This window comes from Lytechinus variegatus, chromosome 17 (genome assembly GCF_018143015.1).
Source record: "Lytechinus variegatus isolate NC3 chromosome 17, Lvar_3.0, whole genome shotgun sequence".
Taxonomy (NCBI): domain Eukaryota; kingdom Metazoa; phylum Echinodermata; class Echinoidea; order Temnopleuroida; family Toxopneustidae; genus Lytechinus; species Lytechinus variegatus.
In genome coordinates, this window is record NC_054756.1 from 10,076,634 (window position 1) to 10,100,809 (window position 24,176).

Consider the following 24,176-nt stretch of genomic DNA (forward strand, 5'->3'; position numbering starts at 1 on the left):
CTACATTTACACTCTTTGGTGTTATGTTCAATCTCTAAGGTGTTATTTTAACACCTCGGGGTGTGGTCCTCTATTAACACTAATTGGTGTCAGTTTTAACACCATAGTTTTTACAGTGTACACACACACACACACAAATATGTTTCCTTCATCATCCACATGGCTCTTGCGTTTGATGAAGAAGCAGTCTGTCAATCATATTTATATCTTGCAATATACCCTTTCAAGTGAGATTTTAAATACATTGAAATTTTGTTGTAAAATGTAATTTGGAGAGATAATGTAAATCTCCGTTATGTTCCTTTAATTATATAGTTTGGCTTGTAACCTCTGCGCGTGCTATGAATTACAATGTGCAGTTGAGTATATTATCCATATACATGTAAATTATTGAGCAGTAATAATTTGAAATTATGATGTTATCATCATTATGCACGATCTATGAGCCCTCTGTTATCTTGGACCCCGTAATTTTTATGGTCATCCCCCAAGTTGGCCTCGTTTCGTTGCTAGAGTAGTGTGATGTTGGTATGACTGCTGGATAAACAATGGCAATTAATATAATATTAACGATGATGTCATATTCTTCTTTTGCTTCCTTCTTCTTTCTCCTTATTCTTCTCCCTTTTCATATTTCTCCTCTCCTCTTTGATCTTATTCTTTATCTTCTCCTTCTTCTTACCCATCTTCTCCTTCTTATTCTCTTCCTCTGTTTTCCTACATGCATTATGAATTTTAGGGGTATTAAAGTAATTGCAGATAGTTATTGACAGTTTAGTGTGATTGTTCATGTAAAGCATTTCAATATTGTTGTGATATATCGCAGTTTTCATCTTGGCGTATAACTTATTGTTAAAGCCATTGGAAATCATTTTTCTTTGTATTCGTACAATGACCAATAAAAGAATTTTGAATCTTAATTATTTTCAAATTCTCCTTCACATATCAAAAGAAAAAAAACATCACATTTAGAGTTTGCGATCAGAACCATTTTAAACACTTTTTAATTAACTATTTTTGTGCACAGATTGTGACGTTACATTCTAACAGCTCCATATTTTCCTTATGGAATATAATTTTCAGAGTTTGGAATGCTAAATCGTTCGTGATGATTGGACGCAGCAGATTTAAAAGAATGGGAATGTCTTTTCTGCAAATCGTTTATTATTGAAAGTCCGGGGTTCGATCCCCGGCGACGGCACCTCTGTCCGGCCGTAAACATGGCTTTAAATCGACAATGCCCTTTTAATTGAATTTCATTTATTAACCATATAAGAATATTCAAATACAATGCAAAATAAGATATAAATGCAAATGCCTAAATGAAGCAAAAAATAAATAAAATGCAATCTATATATTCCTATATTCAACAAAATGGAAATGCTACATGCATTCTTGGTAACTAGGTGTGCACTTGTTTTGCAAAAGTAATGGATGATATATTTAAAATAATAATTTTCTTCGGATTGAAAAACATTCGGACCAATATTGTAGAATCGTAAATTTATCTTTGTATCGTGGAGTTAAACTCTTTGTTACAAGTTACTCTAGTTATGTAATATAATGCTGTCACTGAAGTTTTCTTCCATTGTAGCTATATAGCTCTCTCCACTCTCACACGCTTCCGATTAAGCAGTGCTAAAAATAGCCATGATGAAATACATGCAATGAGGTTGAATACATAGGAAATTTACCTCATGAATGTATTCATTCTTCTCATCATATAATGGTTATTTTCACACTCTTAAAGTGTTGGGAAAAATACTTTCCACACAACAATAATTGGTTTAAAAATGATCAAACTCTGGGCAGTTTTCAACCAATACTGTGTAGTTATCACCCAAAGCACACATTATTAGTTTAAAACTATATTATCCAATATCCAATATTGGATAAAGTTTTATGTCCAATTGTTGTGTGGACAGTAAGTTGCCAACATTCTAAGAGTGCACGCGGAAGGACTTACCATAATCTGCGTTTAATTTTTCTTATAGGGGCTGCTACAAATTTGTAGCCTTTTAGTGGCATCTCAAGTTTAAAATTACATAAAGGTACCTGAAACATTAGCCCATATTTATTGAGATTCTACTGGCCGATTAAACGTATATAGAAATATAAAAACATAGAAAACACATAATTTCTAGATCTAGAGTCGTCATCCTTTTCTCTTTCAATAATATAAGGAACTACTGCAACATATTAAGAATGATAAATCAAATTATGTTAATTCAAACATTAATACGTTTGAATAAAAAAAAACTACTTCTTCTTCCATGTTTGCAATGTAAAGTTTAATAATTGACTGGTATACAATACATCAATGGAGTCATGATGCAAAAACTTTAAGGGGCTAGATATGATGCATCGCACAGAGATACGATCTTTCGTATACGTAAGCTCTCGAAAAAAAAGTTGCGAACGAACGGAGCGAGCGAGCAAAAATTGCGACATTTTCATTCCAAAATTCAATTTTGTGATAGATTTTGACAAAAATAGTCTGAATATGATATCACATTTCACCCTTCTCCCTTTCTCTTCATTTTTTTCTTGATCGTGAAAAATGGGGGGGGGGGGGTGCGAAAACCCCAAGCCCTCCCTCATCTGTGTGCTAGTGCAATAAATCTCCAAATCCTATTTGAAGGAATATTATCGGTTCTGTTCCTCGTCTAGGACCCGCTTCATAAAAGTTGCCTTAGAAAAAAATACAATTAAAGCTACTCGATTCATTCAATTTGAATGGCTGATAGAAAACGTGCTATAGAAAAATTGAATTTGTTATTAAAACAAGTCTTTACAAAACAGGACACAAGTGAAGATTGATGATGTTGATTCGCCTCTCTCCCCCCCCCTCCCTCTCCATCTCCCTCTATGTTCATCAACAATTACGGGAGATAGGCCTAAGAATGATAACGAATATTCGCATTTTTTCAAATTGATTGCGATATCGGTATATACATGGCAATACTATATTGTGTTTGAATGGCAATACAATTTACAGCTTGTCCTTGGAATAGACGTTGTATGAAAAAAAAATAATTGATTGTACTCAAATCTCATTGGAAAAATTACGTGTTACACTGTGTAATTGATTTTAATCATAGTTATTAGTTTCAAAACGTATGAGCTCAATTTTTTTTTAATCAATCATGTCATTGAAATGAAAATATTTTAAAGACTTGAATTGAATACTTGAATACTTGAATAACATAGCTTTACGTACATACTCATAACGCTTATCATTAATTAAAGTCAAAAAGGTATTATGCAGACAACTTACCGTACCGAAAAAATGTACGCTGGAAGATACCCCTTTACCTCAATTATATTCTCGCTTTGAGAGTTTACGAGAGAGCAGAAAATCAACGGAAAGAAAATAAATCATCAAATTCGTTGTAAATTTTAACATGATGAGGACACAGTTATATTGAGTACATTTTAATTTGTGAATATTTTTTTTTCCGGGCGGGGATAGCTTCACTCGCAGACTCTTTACTCCATCAAAGATAATCTGGTCATGCCAAAGATTTTTTTTATGAACGATGTAAAAAGGAAATTCCAACCGATTAAAATAGATGATCATGATCCTAACACGTTATACCTAATTACCGACTACTTTCATAACTTTTACTTTGCAATTCCAATCATATAATGTTTAGAGAATCCATAATATCGAGCATAGGTCTAACTTTCCATTAACGCTTATGGAAGTGTTACTGTTATGAGAGATTTCGTCGGACCCACTGTTCACTTCCGGTTGGTGCTTGTCTGGACTTCTTAACGGCAGTTGAAACCCGGAGTGGGGGACGATTTTCTCAGATTATATTTTCTTTTATAAAAATGTTTCTATGTCAATCAAAAACTTTCGGCTTAGTCCATTCTTCAATATAAACCAAAGTGTACCCTAGACCATTTGACTACAATGCAGTTGATAATAATTTAGTGCTGCTTGTAATATTACACTCTTTAAAAATGTCAACATAATGTCCACACAAGAATTGGTTAAAACTTTATCCAATTCTGGGTAGTTTTAAACCAATAATGTGTGCTTTGGGTGAACATTCGAATGGAGAGTTTGAATGAAAAAAAAAAGAAAGATATGAAATGGAAGAAGAGGGAGAAAAAAGACAGATCACGAATATTAATGTTTTTAATAAGAAGAAATAAGTGATTAAAATGCCTATTCGTTTGGTGGCATGTTTTAGCCCTAGGAAGAGTTAAAAAAAAACTATAAAAGCAAGTATATTTTAAGGCATTGCATCGGGCAAATTCATGTGTAAATGATAATGTATCTAGTTTCCTTTTCCTTGGGCTTTGTTGCACATTTTGTGGCATTAATATTGATTTAAACTAGCCACAACAATTGTTTCTTTTCCCTTTCTTCTGTTTCTTTTAATCCTTTTTCTTCTTTTCTCTTCCTTATTTTCTCTTTTCCCATCATTTTCATCGACCTTGAACTACGCCTATGTGTAGGGTTGTCTGTTGGATTACCAAGTTTTGTAAAGCTCCTACATGAACCCATTGAAATGTGCTATATAATATTAAACTATTATCATATATTACTTTATTAACCAAGAAACCTATCATTTTGATGATTTCTTTTCCTGTCTTCAAGTTAATTCCAACTTATTGCGTCTTGCCTTGGGCAGTAAACTTTAAAACCATTAGCCAGATGATATATTTCTTTTTGTTATAAACAACAATCCCTTTAAAAGAAAAAATTACGACCTTCCCTCAATAGTTTTAAAACAACGCTAAAGCATATTTACTTTAGGCGTAGAACATCAAATTCTGCCTGCCCAAATTATTTGAACACTGATTCAGATATTTATTCTTACTTCAGTCTTCTGCTCTGGGTGAGTGCATCTTCTCGTCATAATTCGTCCAGTTTTACCGTTGCCATTTCTACTTTATTTTCGTCCTAAATATACATTTCTTGTTTGTGCTTCTTGCACTCAGTATGTTTGAAAATAGCACCACCAAAGACTTTGTAGAGATTTTACTGTTTTACAAATACATCCATTCAAAAGGTTTCAGTGACGCCCCTGCACTCCTTGCAGAATGGAGGTACTTTCTAACCATTGAAAAATCTCGTTGCATATACTTGTTAAATACATTACACCAAAAAGTTGCCAAACACACGATTTACTAAAATTGAAATACAAAATTTATCAGCACTGTTTAAGGAATAAAAACGTTCCTGATATATAAAAATAATGGCAAGTACTTGCCATTTGAACAAATATAACTTACTTACGTTGACAACATTCTAATTTTAATTTTGTTTTAAATAGAAAATTGCCCTTTTGATAAAGTATCTTACCAAAGAGCCTTAGATTGATTTTTAGAGTGTATCGAAAATACTAGGTTGACAAGATTTTAACCTTTTGACAAAGTAGTCAAATTTTAACAGCCGTATATTATTTTCTTAAAGTGTATAAAAAATACTCTGACATTTTTTTTCTTCATTTTCAGTCACTTGACTTGAAATTAGTGTCTTATAAAGGCGTCGAGGCTTCATATCGATCTCTCACAAGGCTGAGATGTGTTTCGGCACATGTTGGTGTGTGCCGTGATGTAGTTGGAAAATGTTGGAAAATTGCACATTTTGGTTATTTATTACCAAAATGTGCCGTAACAAGGTGTGCATGGTTAGCCCCTCCTCGTTTTCATGGTTGAAATGCATGCCGCACTGCAGCACGGAGCTTCCTCGGTTGAATGCACACTCTGTCTTTATTGATGGGCCTGCGTGTGTCACGTTGATTGGAGTAAGGTAAGAGCTATATTGGGATGACATTCTTTCCATACAGATATGGATAATAGAATATTATCAACTGTGAATCTTACCAAGCATTTCAAAGGGGACGCACGCAAGCTCGGAACAAAAGCTGGTCAAAGTTCGACAAACTTTCTACTTCGATGACGGTGAGTGCTAGGCAAGTGGTGATCAGCTGAGAGCGATGCTTTTCCTCCTTGTTTCAGTTGTGATCTGGCGGCGTGACACTGAGGATATATACGATGAAGTACTGGCGCCGTTTTTGATTGCATTGGTAATATTAATCAGAGAATTCATTGGACGGTCATAATAAAAAGCGTTTCCATTTTGTTACTGAATATTTTGGGTGAATTCATTTGGATTTGTACCGGTACATCTTGAGAAATAAGGTGAGAGATGTTTGCTTGTCATAAAAAAATGCTTCTGAATGCGTGGAGGGTTTTGGGAGATATATGAGATGTAGGCATGTTTTCAAAGATAACGTAGCAAATGATGTATGCAAGGATAGACGTATGATATAGTGGGTAGGTTTGTATATATATCAGGAATGCGAAACGAATTCACGAGTAATGCAGTTTTGCAATGCCAACAATTAAGTTCGTTTATTCTTTTATTAAAAGAATGAAATAAAAGAACTTAATTGTTGGCATTGTAAAAACTGCATTACTCGTGAATTTGTTTCGCATTCCTGATGTCTTATTATTGCCAATACGTGGAAAACCAAGATGCTTATATATATATATATATATTCATGGTCTGTGACCATCGATATCGATAGGGGGATGGAGCTACTACGAAAAGGACTCTCAAAGTTCTGAAATGGGACGGTTTATGCATGGATTATATTTTTTCTATCAAAATACACCACGACATAAGCAGATGTAATTTTCAACGTTTGTCAAATCTAGTGCACATCGAAAACTTGAGATTTTCCGTCTCTCTTTACCCCCCCAAAAAAAAAATCCACACACGCATAAATAAATGACTACTGAATTATTGTAATGATAAAATGCATTCGTTTATAGTCTTGTTGATGAATGTTTCTCCATGTCAAATAATACTCAGATATACATTTATTACAATGCATACACTAATCATTTTTTTAAAATGCTCTTTAGCATTGTCGCTCTATTCATACATGATTGACCTTTCTAAAAGTCTGCTCAGTTTGTCCCTATATGCCTTTATTTAGAAAACTAGTGTTATATCGAACTATAAGAAGCATCGTAATTGGTGCAATGTCGAATAAAAAGTTTTAGAATATAAAAACGATAGCCTTGTCATACATTACAAAAACGCCGGTGTTCATTTAACACCTGCCTGGTATCTATATCGGTAAACACCAGAGAAGTATTGAAACAACAACGATTTGGCGTTAGGCTAGCACCAGATAGGTATTAAAGCAACACCAGTAGTGTTAAAACGATGTCGGTTTGATTCTAAAATGGTGATGTCCCAACACTTTCCTGGTGTTTACCGATATAGATTCCAAGCTGGCGTTAAATGAACACCAGTGTTTTTGTAGTGTACTGGGCCTATGCAGAGGAAGGATATGCCATGTGTTACTATAAACGGTTACAACTTCACCAACTTTACCATTAAATATACTTTCATTTTTGTTTTAAGCTTGATACAAACGATGAGTGGTCGAGAGAGTATATCCTAGGGAAGTGTTTTACGATTCATCTTGTAAGTGATTTTCACTTGCTAATTAGTTCCAAAAATTTCAGTAACTTTTAACAGTTGTCAATTAAAACCACCGATCATTTTGCTTAACATTTTTAAATGAAAAGCTCCCCGGGTCGAATTCGTGTCAAGTTTTCAACCGAACAGCGTCTTATTTTTACTTTTAGTTTCGCGATGTTGGAACCCGATTTTGTGGGATGCTATTCTTGTTCTAATTAAACGAATTGTTAGTATAACCATGTTAATGATTTTTGCTTTCGTAGTGTATCAAGTGTTTGTTGATATAATAATTCAATCACGGTAGCGTTTTATTAGCATAAAGAGAATGGACATCCTGTCATATGTATTGAACACGTTGAAAGAAAAACCAAACAAATTTCTTCTTGTCTCTCACCTCTGAAAACAATGGACACCCGTTTGACTGTGTCAAATTTCATTAAATAAAATCGTTAAGTCTCCCTTTCTACTTTTAATAATTTCGAGGTTGTATTTAACCAGACGGGAAAATATCACTCAAGCCTGGCTTCTTATAAATTGATTTTTCTTATGCTCTACCTACATGTACGTCTTGTACATATTAATTTGTTCATATCTCATGTAAATTATATGCACAAGTAGTTATTGCTGTCATAACTTGAACGAGTTTTATGATTTATGCTTGTATAATTTTGATAATTTTGTGGACATCCGGTTTGCGATATGACTATGTCAAATATCAGAGCTGAGTCAACTTTAAAGAAATACAATCTTTAAGTCGTTCTTTCTACTTAAAAAAATAACCTCAGGAGGAACTATTGTTACTCAAATCTTGTTTCTCATCACTGGTTTTATAGTTTCTTTGATTTCATGTTCTTTCTAAGTTAAGTACAAATTAATCATTTTACAAAAGAATATGTGCATTCTTGCTAGTCATTGTTATGCCATTTCTTTGATCATTTTTTATTACTTGCGCTTGTATCAGCATCATACCCAAAGTTTTAAAACCGGTTTGGCCCAATTCACCTCACACTCTTACCTACCCCCCCCCCCCCGCCCGATTCAGCGCATCCTCCATCCCCAACCTATCCCTCCTTAAACATTGTCTAGAGAAATAAAAACTTCTTAAATCTGAAATGCAAGATAATTTTTTGTGTGTGCATGAAATAGTTATACCTATTGAAAAAAAAACGTTCGATATATGTAACTTGATATTATCTGGTAGTTTGCGCTGGAGTTTTTTTTAGTGAAATCACATGTGAAATATCAAAAATCATATATCTTTATCCTTCTTTCTTCAGGCAAGGGAGGTTTTTCTACCATAGGTGAAGGGAGACTCTCCCACCTTACCTGTCAGCCATGGGTGTACTTGCCCAGGTGGGGCTACTTCTGTGGAAGAACACTAAACTCAAGACAAGAAGCCCGGTAAATTTGTTTTCCTACATTCTTTAAAAGGATTGGTTGAAGAAACCAACCACACGGAGGCCGATATTCCACAGTAAAAACGCTTTATAAGAATTGTATTCAACATTGTTTAAGTCTATAACGTGATTGTTTAGAAGTTAAACACGCGTTTACCATTTCAAACAGCCATGGTTAATTTTAGGAATATTTAATATTGAAACTGATTTTTTTTGGGTTAATATTTTACATTAAAAAAAAAAGATCTGTTAAATAACTAGTTTTTCACTTTCAGTTTGGTTTATTTCCATTTCAACTCAAGTGAATTTAACAGTAAAAGAAATCATTACAGAAATATAAATGAATGTACAAGTATATACAGTATGACAATATGACAAAGATAAATAAATATTTACAATAGACACTGAACAAAATGATACTCATATTAAAAATGATGTTTACAATGAACTAGATAATCAAAATAATAACTGTAGACTATTCATGATGAAGCATTTTGCATATAATACCTTTCATTCATCTTTACTATTCAAATAAATGTTGAGGAAATGGAGGGATCCACTAAAAAGCAGGGCTTGTAGAGTGTGGATTCCTCAAAGAATAAGTTAAAAGACAGATATGTAGGTATAAGTATAACCACGATCAAGCAACTGCTGTAAGGTTAATTTAGTAAAGATCGATGTAAACAGCGTTTTATTATATATATGTATATACCATATACATATACATATACATATATATATATATATATATATATATATATATATATATATATAGAAATATATATATATACATATATATCATTGAACTGATTTCGTAAGTAATTCAACAGGAGATGAATAATCACTTCTTTGGTGATTTTTTTTATCAATTGGAAGGATCCGGAAAACACATTTTTCTTTTGTGGACCCCATGGATAACAATATTGTCATGTTGACAAAACTGCAAGGGCTAATCCAACCTCTTTGTATTTGTTGTTGTTTTTATACGGAAAGTAAATTATATATTATACATTATAATAGTTGAGAAATTATTTCTGTTATTTCAATAATTGGACATACATCTTTACAATGTGTATAAAAAAATAGTCATGACAATTTTCTCAAATCGTTTAACAAACTTTGAAACCCCAGTTTTACTCAATGTGGAGGAAATGAATTCCGGATTATTGTTATAACACTGTAGGCTTATTTTCTATTAAATGACATTCTTGTATCTCAATGGGATGAATAATATACAGGCTGACGCTAAAAAACGCCATCAATAATGTCGACAACATGATGTGAATAATCATATGTGTGATGAATGTTCTATTTCTTTGATTAACCTGGTATAATATCGTAATATCGTTGTTGTAAAAATCGGACCAATGCAATAATAGTTAATAACACATTGAATTATTTATTGCATTAATCCGCCTTTTACGACAACGATGTTAATGATAATAATAATAATAATAATCAATAATAAAAACGGTATATGTACCCAGGGTAGCCACTTCAGTTCCGAAAACTGTTCTCCCAGCGGGCCCTGCTATTATTATTACCCTGCTAAGCTAGGCTACCGATTCAGGTGCACACCGGTACCTAATTCGATACCCATTAACCATATTCCGATATGTAACACTGTGAACTGCAAACTGGTTTATCATCACAATATCAATATATTGGAAATGTCCACTCCGTACCATAGTAGGTATTAGGTAGTTTTCGCATTTTACTACGGGGCAGCTCTCTACATCGCACCGAATCCTTTGAAAATGCAATTAAAATCACAATGGAGAGCTGAGAGGCATTTGTCGAAAGTTGGTGGAATGGGACAGCAGATCATCCGAGGATTTGCACCGGACGAACAATTGCAAATATTTCGTTGCCCAGAGTCAAGAGATTCCGACGCTGTCCCGATCCATGGTTGTAGAGAGTTTCCCCTTAGTAAATGCATAACGTTCGAAAGATGAACACCGTGAAGAGCGGGAAATTACAATGATTCAAACATTCACGGTATATTGGGCTCATACAATTATTGGTGGCTATTCTGGAAGGGGTCGGGGCACACACCCAGATGTTGTAAGGCAGCCGATGATAGTGGGACTTGGTACTTGGTTGGAATTCCTCCAAAATACTCCTGATGGAATTTTAACTGGAGGTTGTGGTGGTTGAGGGTGGATTTAGGGAGTTTTTAGAATTGCAGCTTTGAATTTATCTGGGTCGGTTTGACATACCAGGGTAGGGTGGAGATCATTCCACGATGCAATTGTGCGGGGAAAGAAAGAGTTCTTGTATACATCGAGCCTGGAAGAAGGTACCTCAAGCTGGAAGGAATGTCCCCGTCTGTTCCTGTTTGGCTTAGGTTTAGTATTTGCTCGGGCGTCTATATCCAGTTTGCCATGTAACATTTTGAAGAAACAGCTTAAACGGTGTGCTTCGCGTCTCTCTTGGAGAGAATTCCATTTGAGTGAATTTAACAGTTGGGTAACACTTGATTCTCTTTCATATGTATTTGTTACAAATCGGGCTGCTTGTCTCTGGACTCGTTCAAGGGAAGAGATATTTTTTGATGTATAAGGGACGTTTCGCCCTGCACCCACAATATTGCAACAGAACATCTCAGGAAATCGCCGCATTTGATATTTTGTATTATTTTCATTGATTGATTTTTAATAGTCTTTATTGATAATTCAGTTTTTAAAAAATGCGAATACATCTGCTACATTATATGAAGTATATACATAATACATTACCTGATAAAATATTGCCCCCCCCAAAAAAAAGCCCCACAACATAGCATATTAATTGCAATTGAGCAAAAGCATACCAGAGTTACAAAAGTAACAGAATGTAACGTTCAAACAGATTAAAACTGGGTAAATACTCTTAAAAACAGAATATAACATTACATGAGTTCGCAAAGCTCACCATGAATACCATGGATCAAATATATGGTATTCATTTGACGATGGTGTCGGGGTCGATGGATAGGAAGAGGGATGGAAGATGGGGAAGATATGTGCTAGGGAGTAGCCCATTCTTGAATCTCGATTCGTTTTACTGCGACCTATAAGTAATAGAAAAATAAATAAAAAGTTATAAATAATGATAAAAAATAGATAAAAATATACAAAACAAAATTGAATAAAGATAAAGTAAAGAAATAAAACTGGCAAATACGCAAATGAAACAAAAAATGGCATAAAACAAAAGCAATGATGTATAACTTAAAAAAAACTTTGTCATTTAATTTGGACTTTCTCTCTCCAGCTGCTCACAGTCACGACTTTGCTGTGGCCAATCATCATCTTCGCCGTCATCGCCATCATACGAGACAGAATACCACCAGTGCGACGAGAGGAATGTAAGTACAATACTTTGATAAAATGTGAAATTGGGGGTCGCTCCCTCTCCCATTTTCATGATTTTGAAGAATAAAAATGTTGATACAGATGTGATACTAGCGAAATAATTATAGATAGAGAGTTGAGGGATTTGATAAGTTTTGTGCTAACATCAGTATTTATTGACCTTGAAAAATCTTTAAGATTTATAAATCCTAATATATATGTTAATGAATAAGACGCTGGATAAAAGCGCATTTAGACATTTGATTCATCAAGAAGCCATCGTCATCACATGGAACCATATTGTTTATTCATATTCTTGATACTTTTTACTTAGATAAGATACATAAGATTGATTTTATTTATACACGGTTAAAAAGCCCAAACAGTTCATAGACTGACTTCCATTGGGGCTGTGTGGAACATAATATACAATTGACATAGTGAATATTTAAAAACCAGTGTTTAACGAACAATATATATTTATTGATATATTCATATTCCACAATCATCAAAGTACATTTCGTAATAAATCATGTTTACAATGAAAAAATGCATAACGCATGCATAATTGAAACGTAGCAATGAAATTTTAAAAAAGTGGAAGGGCCTACTAAAAAGGAAAGCTTGTAAAATGTAGACCCCCTATCAAAACTTTATACAAGGGTAATATGATATAAGTGGAGTAATAAATATGAAAAAAAATATGTTAACATAATCAGAAGCCTCAATGAAATATTACAAAGGAATCATATAAAGGTGAAGAGGAGTGGAGGAGAAGAAAAAAAAGAAGAAGGGAAAAGGGAGAAGGAGAAGAAAAGACAACGGAGAAGAAAACAGAAGAAGAAAAGAAGAAAAAAAGAATAGTAATGATAATAATAAGAAGACGAAGAAATGATATTGGGGTTTCTCTCTCACTCCATGAGAAATACTTGATGTAGAAATCCATTTGGCAGCTCATATAGGAAACTATATGAAAAAATGCTATACTATACTAGTACTATTCAAGGAAAGGAAATGAGTATTAAAAGAAAGAAAGACTCACAGTGTTATGATAATGAACACAAATTATTGTTAACTTTACACTGTTTGTTTAGTGTGTTCACGTAATAGTAGACTATGTGGAAATATTATTCATGCTGAAATTAAAGGTTTATTTCCAATTGGTGTAATGCCAATTCGTCCAATTGCCAACTCGTCTACTATCGTTTGGTCTACCATCAGTTCGTCCACTCACCACATGCTCTACTTTCATTTAGTCTCATGCCATTTCATCTAATATCCAGTTGTTCCAATAGCCATTTAGTCCATACACCACTTGGTCTAATTTGACTAAGTATTAAATTGTGCAAAATGAATGAAAATAAAATGGATATTAGACCAACTGGTGATGAGACGTAGTGATGATTGGACCAATATACGAAATGGTTCTTAGACGGAATGGCACTAGACTAAATGCCAGTAGATCATGTGGTGAGTGGACGGGTTGGCAGTTGACGAATTGGCAATTTACCGGATGAAACGGTGTGAGGATAATTTCACACTGTGGGTGTGGACACCTCGGCAGTGTGGCTGTCCATATGGTGGACTATAAAGTGAATATATGTGATTCACACTGTTGATTCGCTCAGATGCAACAGTATGAATGTCATTTCATATTGTGTTCCACAATGCTGTGAACTCACTGTGAACACACAGTGGCACACATTATGGGACAGTGTGTTCTTTCCAGTAGGGTCGGTATGAGACATCCCGTGTATTAACCATATGCTCAAATTGTGTCGAGGCAAAAAAAAAAACGACACGCAAATTTAATCTAAATTCAAACACCCTATTATATAAAGTCATACCTCTGCGTGCGTTATGCAAATTGACCATATCGTGAATTGAGCTCACTGTACTTCAACTGTAACTTTACCAACTTTGTTTATTATTATATAAACTCCTGCCTTTGTTTATTATTAATCATGAATAATATTCTAATTTTCAATCGTATGTGTATTTATAAAGTTCATTGTGTTTACAAAGAAAACATTCTTAAACGTTAAAAAATCTAAGTTTTTAAGTGTTTAATATAAATTCGAATCTTGTGTTTATTTTGAATTAACAAGTCTGAAAAGTGCCTTCATAGAAACCACATTCTTTCTTTTTTCTTTTCAAAAGTTGATCATGCTTTGCAATATGCTTTAAAAGTTTCCAGAAGGAAAAAAAACTTACATTACAAGTATTAATTTTAATAGTCTGCATCATCAAAATGAAGAACTTATCAAATATTATATTATTTGAGCAAAGGTTCCCTAATCACACGATTCCGTGCATGGTCGAGAGAACCTCGTTTACACTGGGAATAAGAGTCAAGGTCTAAATGCGGAAATTATCATAATCCAATGTGTACATAGTAAATTAGGGTAACATAAAAGAAAGATTAACCTAATAAATTTAAAATGAAGTCAACACAGCTTTTCACACAATACGGCCATTTAGAACCGCTTCGGGGTTAAAGAGCAAGTCTCCACTTCTGAAATGTATTTTCTGAATAGGGCCTATTGATTTGATATGATTATTACTTTTCATGAAGTGAAATAAAGAAACACTGCCTCTTTTCAAGTACCGTGATATTTTATAAAGCGATTTGGAGCAAAGAAAAACATGATTATTGACTATTGGAAGGAACAAGTCACACCTGAGGGAATTATGCATGACTGGCGAATTTTCGCTTTTCATAAAATCACAAGGGTCATTTATTACACAAAAGTGATTGGATTGAAATTAATAAACCACTGCATGGTTGCAACCTGCTATTTGTTTGTTTTGATTTTCAAAACAGAGGTATGTGCTAATGATTCCTTTAGACATGACACAGTTTTTATCTATTTGAATACACTATTCAAGGCAAGTCCGAGTGCTGGGATCCTAACCATGGACTTTTTTTGTATGTATAAGGCTCCTCAAGACACGAGGCCACGGTACTTCTTCACATGTTGAACAATTTTTAAATTGAAAATTCATAATAAACATCCACAATTCGAACTTAAAATTATAATTTGCAATTACAATATACACTTACGCTTATAATTTACAGGTAGCGATACAAAAACGGACTTTGGTTGGTAGAAGAATAGACTCCCTCCCTCCCTTGTGATCATAACAATGTTTTTGGAGAGTCATGAATGTTACTCTTACTAATAGTTACTACATTTCGTTGCTCCCCAACCCACATACTAGCCTCGTGCAAATACAATGATTGCGTAAATATTAATTTCGAAGTCCAAGTTCACGCCAAATACCGTTTATAATATTCTACATGACTTTCATATACCCCTTTCGTCTTTTCAATGTTTGTTCAACCAATATTTGAAGTCGGCCTTCCAGAATATGCTATTGTTCCCCTTTTAAACAAATTGTTGGAGCACACAATCTTTTTAATACAAACATTTCCAGTGTACAAGGATAAGGAAAAGACTGGATATAAAGGAGAGTTATACCACGTCGGTTAAAACAACACCCTTGAACATCATTATAGGAAATAAGAAACGTATGGAATAATAACAGAATATTAAGCACATTGACAATTGCAGTATACATTACTGATATAGTCTATTCTCCAATTGGTCTGTTCATGCTGGAAAGAACGGAGTGTCCCACAGTATGTTCACAGTGTGGCACACAATTAAGAATACATTTTTATATTCATATTGCACTATATGAACGCATTGTGAATACACTTTCTTATACTATGAACACACTGTGAAAACTGTGTGACACTGAACATACTCTGATATTTTGTGACACTGTGAATGGATTAGGAATACTGTCTGATACGGAAAGCATTATTAACGAAATGTGTACTGTGAACACGCTCTGAACACACTTTGTGACAATGTTAACACACTGTAAACACACTGAACACACTTCGAATACTGTGTGCATTTTTGGGCGAAACCGTGAACACACTCTAAACAAAATGTGTACCACATGTGGACACACTGGGTGACACTGCGAACCCATTATGATCACTGTGAGACACAGTGAACGGACTACGTACCACTTTCAGTACACTGTGTGGCACTGCATACAGTGTGGAAATTGTGTGACACAGTGAACACACAGTATTAACAAAATGTGTACCACTTTCAGCACACCGCAGGACACTGCAGACATTGTGAAAAATGTGTGACACGTACAATTAAAAAATATGTACCACTTTAAACACCTTATCATGACTCTGCGACACTGTGAACAGTGTAAAAAGTGTGTGATACAGTGAACACATAATTTAAAAAATGCGTACCCCCTTGAACACTGTACGACACTGTGAACAGTATGAAAACTATTTGACACAGTGAACACGCAATTAACAAAATGTGTACCACTTTAGGCATATTGTGTGACAATGTGAACGCAATGTGTGGCAAGTGAACACATTATGAACACACTATGGACACACTCTGAACACATTATGTACACACTATGGACACACTCTGAACACACTGTAAACACATTATGGACACACTCTGAACACACCATGAACATACTTTGAATACACTGTGAACCCTCTGTGTGATAGTGTGAATCTTTCAAGCAGGGTGGTAAATTTATTGTTTGTCTTCTCATTCTTTTTTCAGTTACTTCGTCACCCTGTGTAATGATGAAATAATATTGATCAAATTTCCGTTTAATTACTACCGGTTCTTCATTTTGTTTAAGATTAGCTTGTTAGTTCAATTAGGCTGTCCCAAACCGGCGCTATAAAGGGGGGGGGGGTGACAATCCCAATGATATTTGATGTATTACACCAACATCCCAAATTCAAGAAAACAACAGTATAGAAATCAATAGAATACATTTCACGCATCACAGTATATACTGTGTTTCGTGGGATGAATCAGCAGATTCACCTTATTCTCATTATGGATCTTCTTGTCATTATGGGCCTTCTTGTAGGGCATGGTGGAAGGTGGTACGTGGTTGTGGACAGGGAGAGCCGGGGGGGGGGGGGATTGAGAATGGGGTATGGGCATATTGAAAACAAAAATGTAGCATACAATGGGATGAAGAGAGAGAGAGATAGAAGAAGAGCATGGGTCCCGGTTAAATGAAAGCAAGAAAAGGATAGAGAGAGATAAGACATTTTTAAAAAGAGAAAGAAAGAGGTAGAGAGAGGAGAAGAAGAAGAAGAAGAAAAAGGAGGAGAAGAAGAAGAAGAGGAAGAAGAAGACAAAGAAGAAGAAGACGAATAGAAAAAGAAGAGTTGGAAATGACAAAAATATAGTGTGCTCATATTTTCTCCTCACTCTGTTTTTTCAAATAAATCTTCGAGTTTGATTACGTTGAACCACTGGACCATGTCGTTCATCTCATTTTCAGTAATTGGTTTGATAGTGGCATAATAGATCAAACATAATTGGGGAAAGCATATGTGTATACAAAAAATAACGTGCGAAGCGAAGAATTACATATTTCTCATCACGCACGACAGCACGGGTGGTAACCGTGGTATTACACAAAATGACCTTGTGCACCATTAAGAATAGTCTCTCATTTCTATGGTAAACTAGCGTGCACGTAGGCAATTTGTTCACCATCATCAAAATGTCTCATTTACTTTTATTTCCATATATGAATGTGTCTAGACCAATAATAGAGAATGCATGTGCCGCATCAAACTGTTTGACAAACACGGGATGTCAGTGGCGTCTGTTCCGAGAAATTCACCCTTTTTTAAGGGGGTGGGGGGGCATTCATAAATCGAGGACTTAATTTGCAAAAATGGGTCCCCATCATACTAGGCAAACTATCTCTGATTTTTGTGATAACAGGTTAGACACATCATGCGATGTATTTCTCTATCACACTAGTGATAACATACTCTACCGTTGATGTCAAATGGGTATAATGATTGGTATCAAATGGCGTCTGTTAATGGGTGAATGTATAATGTGAGCGACATAAGTGAATATAGTGTGACAGGACGCTGTGTGCGATCCTTAAATCAAATTGCTCTCAATTGCATAGGGATGGCCACAAATTTAGAATGAATATAAATTATTCCTCACTCAACAATATGATAAAAATTTAGACTACAATTAAGAGATGTAATAATGGATTGTTCGATATTTTGTTCAAGCGACTCTCACCTGTTGATCAGAGAGGTTAGATAAGCATGGAATGGTATTGTTGTTTCAAAAAAGAAGATGGGATTGCATAACCAAAAAATCAGGGCGCTTTTGTAAATCATAATTATCGTAAAGCATCACATATCACAGTATCATTTCGCTGATTTTATGGCACGGTGAAGGTCAAATGTATCCCAGGAAAAACGATTTGTATGAACATATGAAAATAAATGTCAAACACAACTGTTACTTTGAAAGTTGAAACAAAATTCGATATTAAATGAGAAAGTTTTGGCATTGTCAAATTTTACTTGATTTCATGAAAACTATTATGTGTATAAGAGGATTCAAAATATCACGCCCGGATTGTTTTTCTTGCATTTTTTTCAATTTTAAAGTCGAACTGAGATAGGTAAGAAATGTTATTTTCCCGTAAATGTTGATAATAAATAATTGTACGAATTCTAAATTTGAACGAATTACTGAAAAGTGAAAATCAAAATTCAAATGCTTAAGGTAGAATCAAACCATGAGTTAGGCCTACATGTCTCATATTGGGAAAATGATTTAATTATTTTATATTCTATAAAAGGAACACAAATGCAAAATTTAGATTATTGACGTCACCGGTCCCCTGATTTTCACATACCGCCCGTGTTGTGCTTAAAACATTTTTTTTTTTTATTATAACCCGGTAATAACCAAAATGTAATTGCAATATATGTGTTTGATAATCAGATTTTGATGAAATTCTGGGCGTTTTTTTTATTTTCACTGTTGCATATTAGTGTACACAGTGTGGAATGAGTTGTACACTGTTGAATTTGAAATTGTTAAGTGTAGTGAATAAACCTATTCACACGGTCCATTATATGAATGATATCATATTCTCCCAGGGGGCTATATAAACCGTCATGCATCGCCAGTCGATCTATCATACCCCTCGATGGACTACCAGCACGTGGTCCACGGCATGTAAAGATGAAGAGGATTTAGAAAGAGCTTTATGGTACAATAGATATTCCTTAAAATACAATAAATGACCTTTCAGAAGAATCGGTAATGAGGAGGGGAGAAAAACGTTACGCAACTGAAGTCGGTCGTGAAAACAACATTGAGAGTCTTCATCAGGAGAAGAAAGTGACTGCATCTAAAAATAACTGTTTGTGTGTGTACGCTCAAGGGATTTTATCTTTCATTTCAATAACTTTTTTTTACAAATTCAATTGCATACATGGCAGCCAAATGGCTGAAATTCTAGCATGCTTACAATGATTATCAATCAAATTGCATTTCAAATTAAGACAGTAAGGCTGACCCTGATAATTATAGTAGCATGATACTATTATATACATAAAACATTAAGAGCAAAATAAATTTCATTATACATTTCTAAAAATCAAAATAAATTTATTAATCAAAATTGCATATATTTGTTTAAGATTACCAATCCCAATAATAAATTAAAAAACATCTTAACAGAAAACGCAAAAATTACATTGAATAATAAGGTAAAGTAAGAGTGACAGTGGTTGCACTTAATTGATAAAAAAAAATGTTATTTTTTTTTAAATTCAAATCAAAATGATTTCCGAGAAGTGATTGGCTATCTGGAAGAGTTTTTATCATGGAATACGAAAGTTTAAATGTATTAGGCTTAATCCTACGACTATGGATTCCAAAATCAATTTATGATGAAAAAGAAGGTGAATGAAGTACGGGGAAATGCATGTACGAACGAATTTTCAGAAGGACGAGATAGAAACAAGAAACTTTGACGGAATTATGGTCCGCGAATGAAGACGAGGAGAGAAGAAAGACGACCCACGTGAAATACCACTGCATAGGAACGAATATGGTGTGAAAAGATTTAATGAGCAATGTTGAATTAGAAGTGAATGGGGAAAATATTAATTTATGAAGACAGTCTAACCGTGAAAACAACCTCAAACAATGCTAGGTGTGAACTTTAAACCAGATTCCATTATTCGGGGATGAAAGGTATCTGTATATGAAATCACATATCCAGGGGACTTAGCACAATGCAAATAGAACGGATCTTGTGAACCTATTATGAACGTCTAATTCGGTGCTACAACCATTTTGCCAAAACGACTGTGAACATTATATCTACACTGTAGATGTTTAGTAATAGACGTATTTCGCTGCAAATAGATCAAATTGCAGAATTAGACGATGGTTTAGAATTAGTTTAGAATTAAAATAGGTGGACACCGTGTGGCCCGCATTCGGAAGTCAGGTTTAGTTTAAACTCTGGTTTAAAAAAAATCGATTTACCTATGATTAGCCAATAAAAGAGCATAGTCAACAAAAGCATACATTGTAAGGAAAATGTTGATATGTTGGGCTTTCCGTAATTTCAGCACCGAGTTAGAACATGATCTAAGTTAAACTTGACTTCAGAATACGAGTCAGTGGGTCTATTAAGATTGTTGACATTGTCATAAACAAGAAGTAACAGTGTCCTATAAACTGCTGCCCATGGACAGCGTCATGGTCAGCAAACAGTGCGAAAGTAATTATCAAGATTTTCCAATAGCAAATTGAAAAAATATAGCCCCGCATCCTTATCGAAATTTTACAATAGGACCCTATAACCATAAATAGCAACGTAGTGACTATACACGTGCTTCCAGTTACTGTAATAAAATAATTATATCCATAATCACCATAAAATGGACATAACTAAACAAAAATCCGTGTTTGTCCAGTGAATCAAGATCGCTTATAGGGTGTGCCCACTTTATTTATTACTGTACCCATAAATGCACAAAAAATGCTGGCTTGTTACTTAGAGGACAAAATCACCCCCATAAAGTTGATTCGGATGAAAAAAAAGAAGAAATATCAAACAACCTTACCATGGAAAATCTCGTAAGAATCTGCTAAAAATAACAAAGTTAAACAATTTAAAAGTTTTGTTTAAAATCTAATAACTCGTCGAGGGGGAGGGGAGAGGGCAATGACGTATCGCACTAACTATTTCTGTTGTATTTTATATTAATTATGAAATATGATCTATTTCGATTTTCTCCTCTTTATGCTGTGAAATAATATTTGATTATTCACTAAACACGAATATGGAACCGCCGTAGCTGTAAATAAAGTATTGCATGTCGTGATGAAGAGTGTCCTTGTTGTCAAATCTGCCAAAATCGACTATTCTGTTAATATTTCACAAAGTAAAATACAAAATAATTAGTGAATGAGTACCTTGAACAACTTTCCCATTTACACATCACTGTTATGTATAATATTACTGCATTGCGAATGTTTTAAAATAGTAAAAAAAAATATCATAACATTCTTACTTTATATCCGATTTTGACAGCAATTTCTCTATTTTTTTGTTTGAATTTTATTCAAATTACCTTTTTATTGGGACAGTGGAGCGGTGAACTTCCTTTTTAACAAAGTCAATACGGTGCAGGGATAATAAAAAGGAAAATTGTATTAATTTTTTTTATCTCTTTTTTTTTCTAAATTGTATCAATGTTATCTTTCAGAAACGGTTTTTACATGACGCATTATAATGTGTCCCTTGGTATGTACTACGGTGGCTGGACAGACACTAATTTTAGTCCCGAACAATTGAAAAAAAAATCGCGGTTAGAAAATCTTTCAAAATCAGAACCCATCATGATAAATTTCTTTTGCCATTTTCCTATAAAGTGATTTCGGCGAACATTCCATGACAACACCCCTCGAATTAGTAGGCAAGCTGGAGGGAGTGGGAGTGGTGTGTGTGTGTGTGTGTGGTGGGGGGGGGTCTGATTTTTGCGTAAAATCCAATAGAATGTGGAAGTCTTTTACTCAGAAAAGAAAGTTGGAAGCAGAGGATGAGAGAGAGAGATAGAAAGAGAGGGGGGGGGGGGGGAGAAAGAGGGGGATTCAAAGTGTGTTAGGGTGTGTGTGTATGAGGGAGAGGGGTTTGAAAGAGAGAGAGGAAGAGATCAGGCATAGAAATTGCGCGGAAGGATTATTGGAGAAAGTGTACCATCACCAGTTATATCGTATAGATCCTGATACTTCTGCAATCGTATGGGGTGTTATTTATATTTCTCTTCTTTACTTTGTGTATATTGTTTTCTCCTGCAGGTCATTTCCAGCCACAAGCACTGCCCAGTGTAGGGACTGTCGACTTCATGCAGTCAATGATGTGCGATATTGAGACAAGGTGTGAGAGCGCCGAGGAGGTTCCCAAGTCCAATGAACCTCCTACGTTCGGAGCAAGGTAAGAAAATGATGAGGAGAAAGGGAGGAGGATGAAGAGAACAGGGGGGGGGCATGGACCTATCCACCTATCCGCGGAGGATTATCTATTGTTACTGGGGTGCTGTGACAATGCTCAGCACACCCAGTAACGATATAATAATCCTCAGTGGATAGGTCCACGGGGGAGGGGGGGGGGGACAACGAGGAAGACGAAAAGATCGGAAAGCGCTGATGGTGATAATGATGATGATAATAATGATGATGGTGGTGATAATGATGATGGCGATGATAACGATGATGATGATATATGGTGATGGTGATAATGTCGGTGATGGTGGTGGGGTACTATGATAATGATGATAATAAATGTGATGATGACTATTATGTTGATAATGATAATGATTATGATAAAGATGATTAAGATGATCATGAATTTGATAACGATGATAATGATGTTGACATTAGACTAAATCTAATGAAAATGCGCAAATGCGCCGACAAAATGAGATGCAAGCCATTTTCCGATCATCATGACGCTTCGAAGACTAACATGTCTAACGAAAAACTGGAATGGTTGTAGACGTGTTTTTCCAGAGGTCGTGTAAACACAAGTTGTAGCTGCAGATCGATTGCAACCTTGATATTTAATTACATATTCAAAATGAGATTTCGATAGAGGTGTACCTTGCATGGGAAATGAGATTTTTAAAAAATGGATGTCATTTGTAATGATAATAAGAAAGCGGACTACAAAAAACACGAGTAAATATAACAATGCCCCTTTATTGCTAATCACATACCTGAATTCATCATACTTTTAATTTCCCATTAAAATTATTGGCCATTCAGGGAGCGCGGAACGGTTTTCAAAGTAGGGGGTGAGCCAAAAGTGTGGGGGAGGACCATGCACAAAATCACAATCATATGGTAATTTTTACGTTTTTTACACGGTTTTGGAAAAAAAAGTGTGTGTGGGGGGGGGGCCGAAGCCCCCACCCCGGCCCCTTCTTCCGCGACGGGTGATTGAGGACCCATTTCCTCTCTTGATATTGCTCTAGCTTTTGAAAAATGCTATTTTTCTTTTGAATATGGAAAGTGAACAAATGTTCACATTTCCACAAGAGCTATATTCTGCCTTCCTTTATGATAAATCGCAATTATGATCTGTTTTTGAGTTGGTTTTATTTACCATTTGAAAATGAAAAAATATACCGTGAAATGTACTAAAATAAAGTTTTATAAACTGCGAATTGTAATATATCATAAATACCTAAAAACAAATACTGACCAATAGTCGACTACATTCACATCCATTAGTATATAGCCTTTGTTATAGAGGTTCAATCGAACCGATTTTTCGGACGGTTGCTGCTCATTTTCTGGTCAAACAGTGTCAGTCTTCTTTCCTATAAATCCTTTATTTTATTTTTTTTTATCAGTGATATATTTCATTTTCTATATAAAATGCATGGCTGAACCAAACATGTACTAGATAAAACAATTTCCAATCAGGATTCGGATGAATATCGTTCTGCGCCTGCATGCTCACATCTACATATTCGTGGGAATGAAGCCCCTCACAATTAAAGAAGAACATTTTCCATTTTCCTTTCATGTGTTAATGTGTATTGTAAAA

At 34.7% G+C, this 24,176-nt stretch overlaps 1 protein-coding gene across 1 annotated transcript in view; it reads left to right on the forward strand.

Annotated features, from left to right (window-relative positions):
* The first annotated feature begins 5,954 nt into the window (after positions 1-5,954).
* The window catches only part of LOC121431427, a 140,732-nt gene continuing 122,510 nt past the window's right edge, over positions 5,955-24,176 (forward strand). The window contains exons 1-4 of the mRNA XM_041628996.1: positions 5,955-6,162; positions 8,737-8,860; positions 12,112-12,205; positions 22,424-22,559. Coding sequence (XP_041484930.1) covers positions 8,795-8,860; positions 12,112-12,205; positions 22,424-22,559 — 296 coding nt within the window. The 5' untranslated portion in view covers positions 5,955-6,162; positions 8,737-8,794. The remainder of the gene's footprint in view (positions 6,163-8,736; positions 8,861-12,111; positions 12,206-22,423; positions 22,560-24,176) is intronic.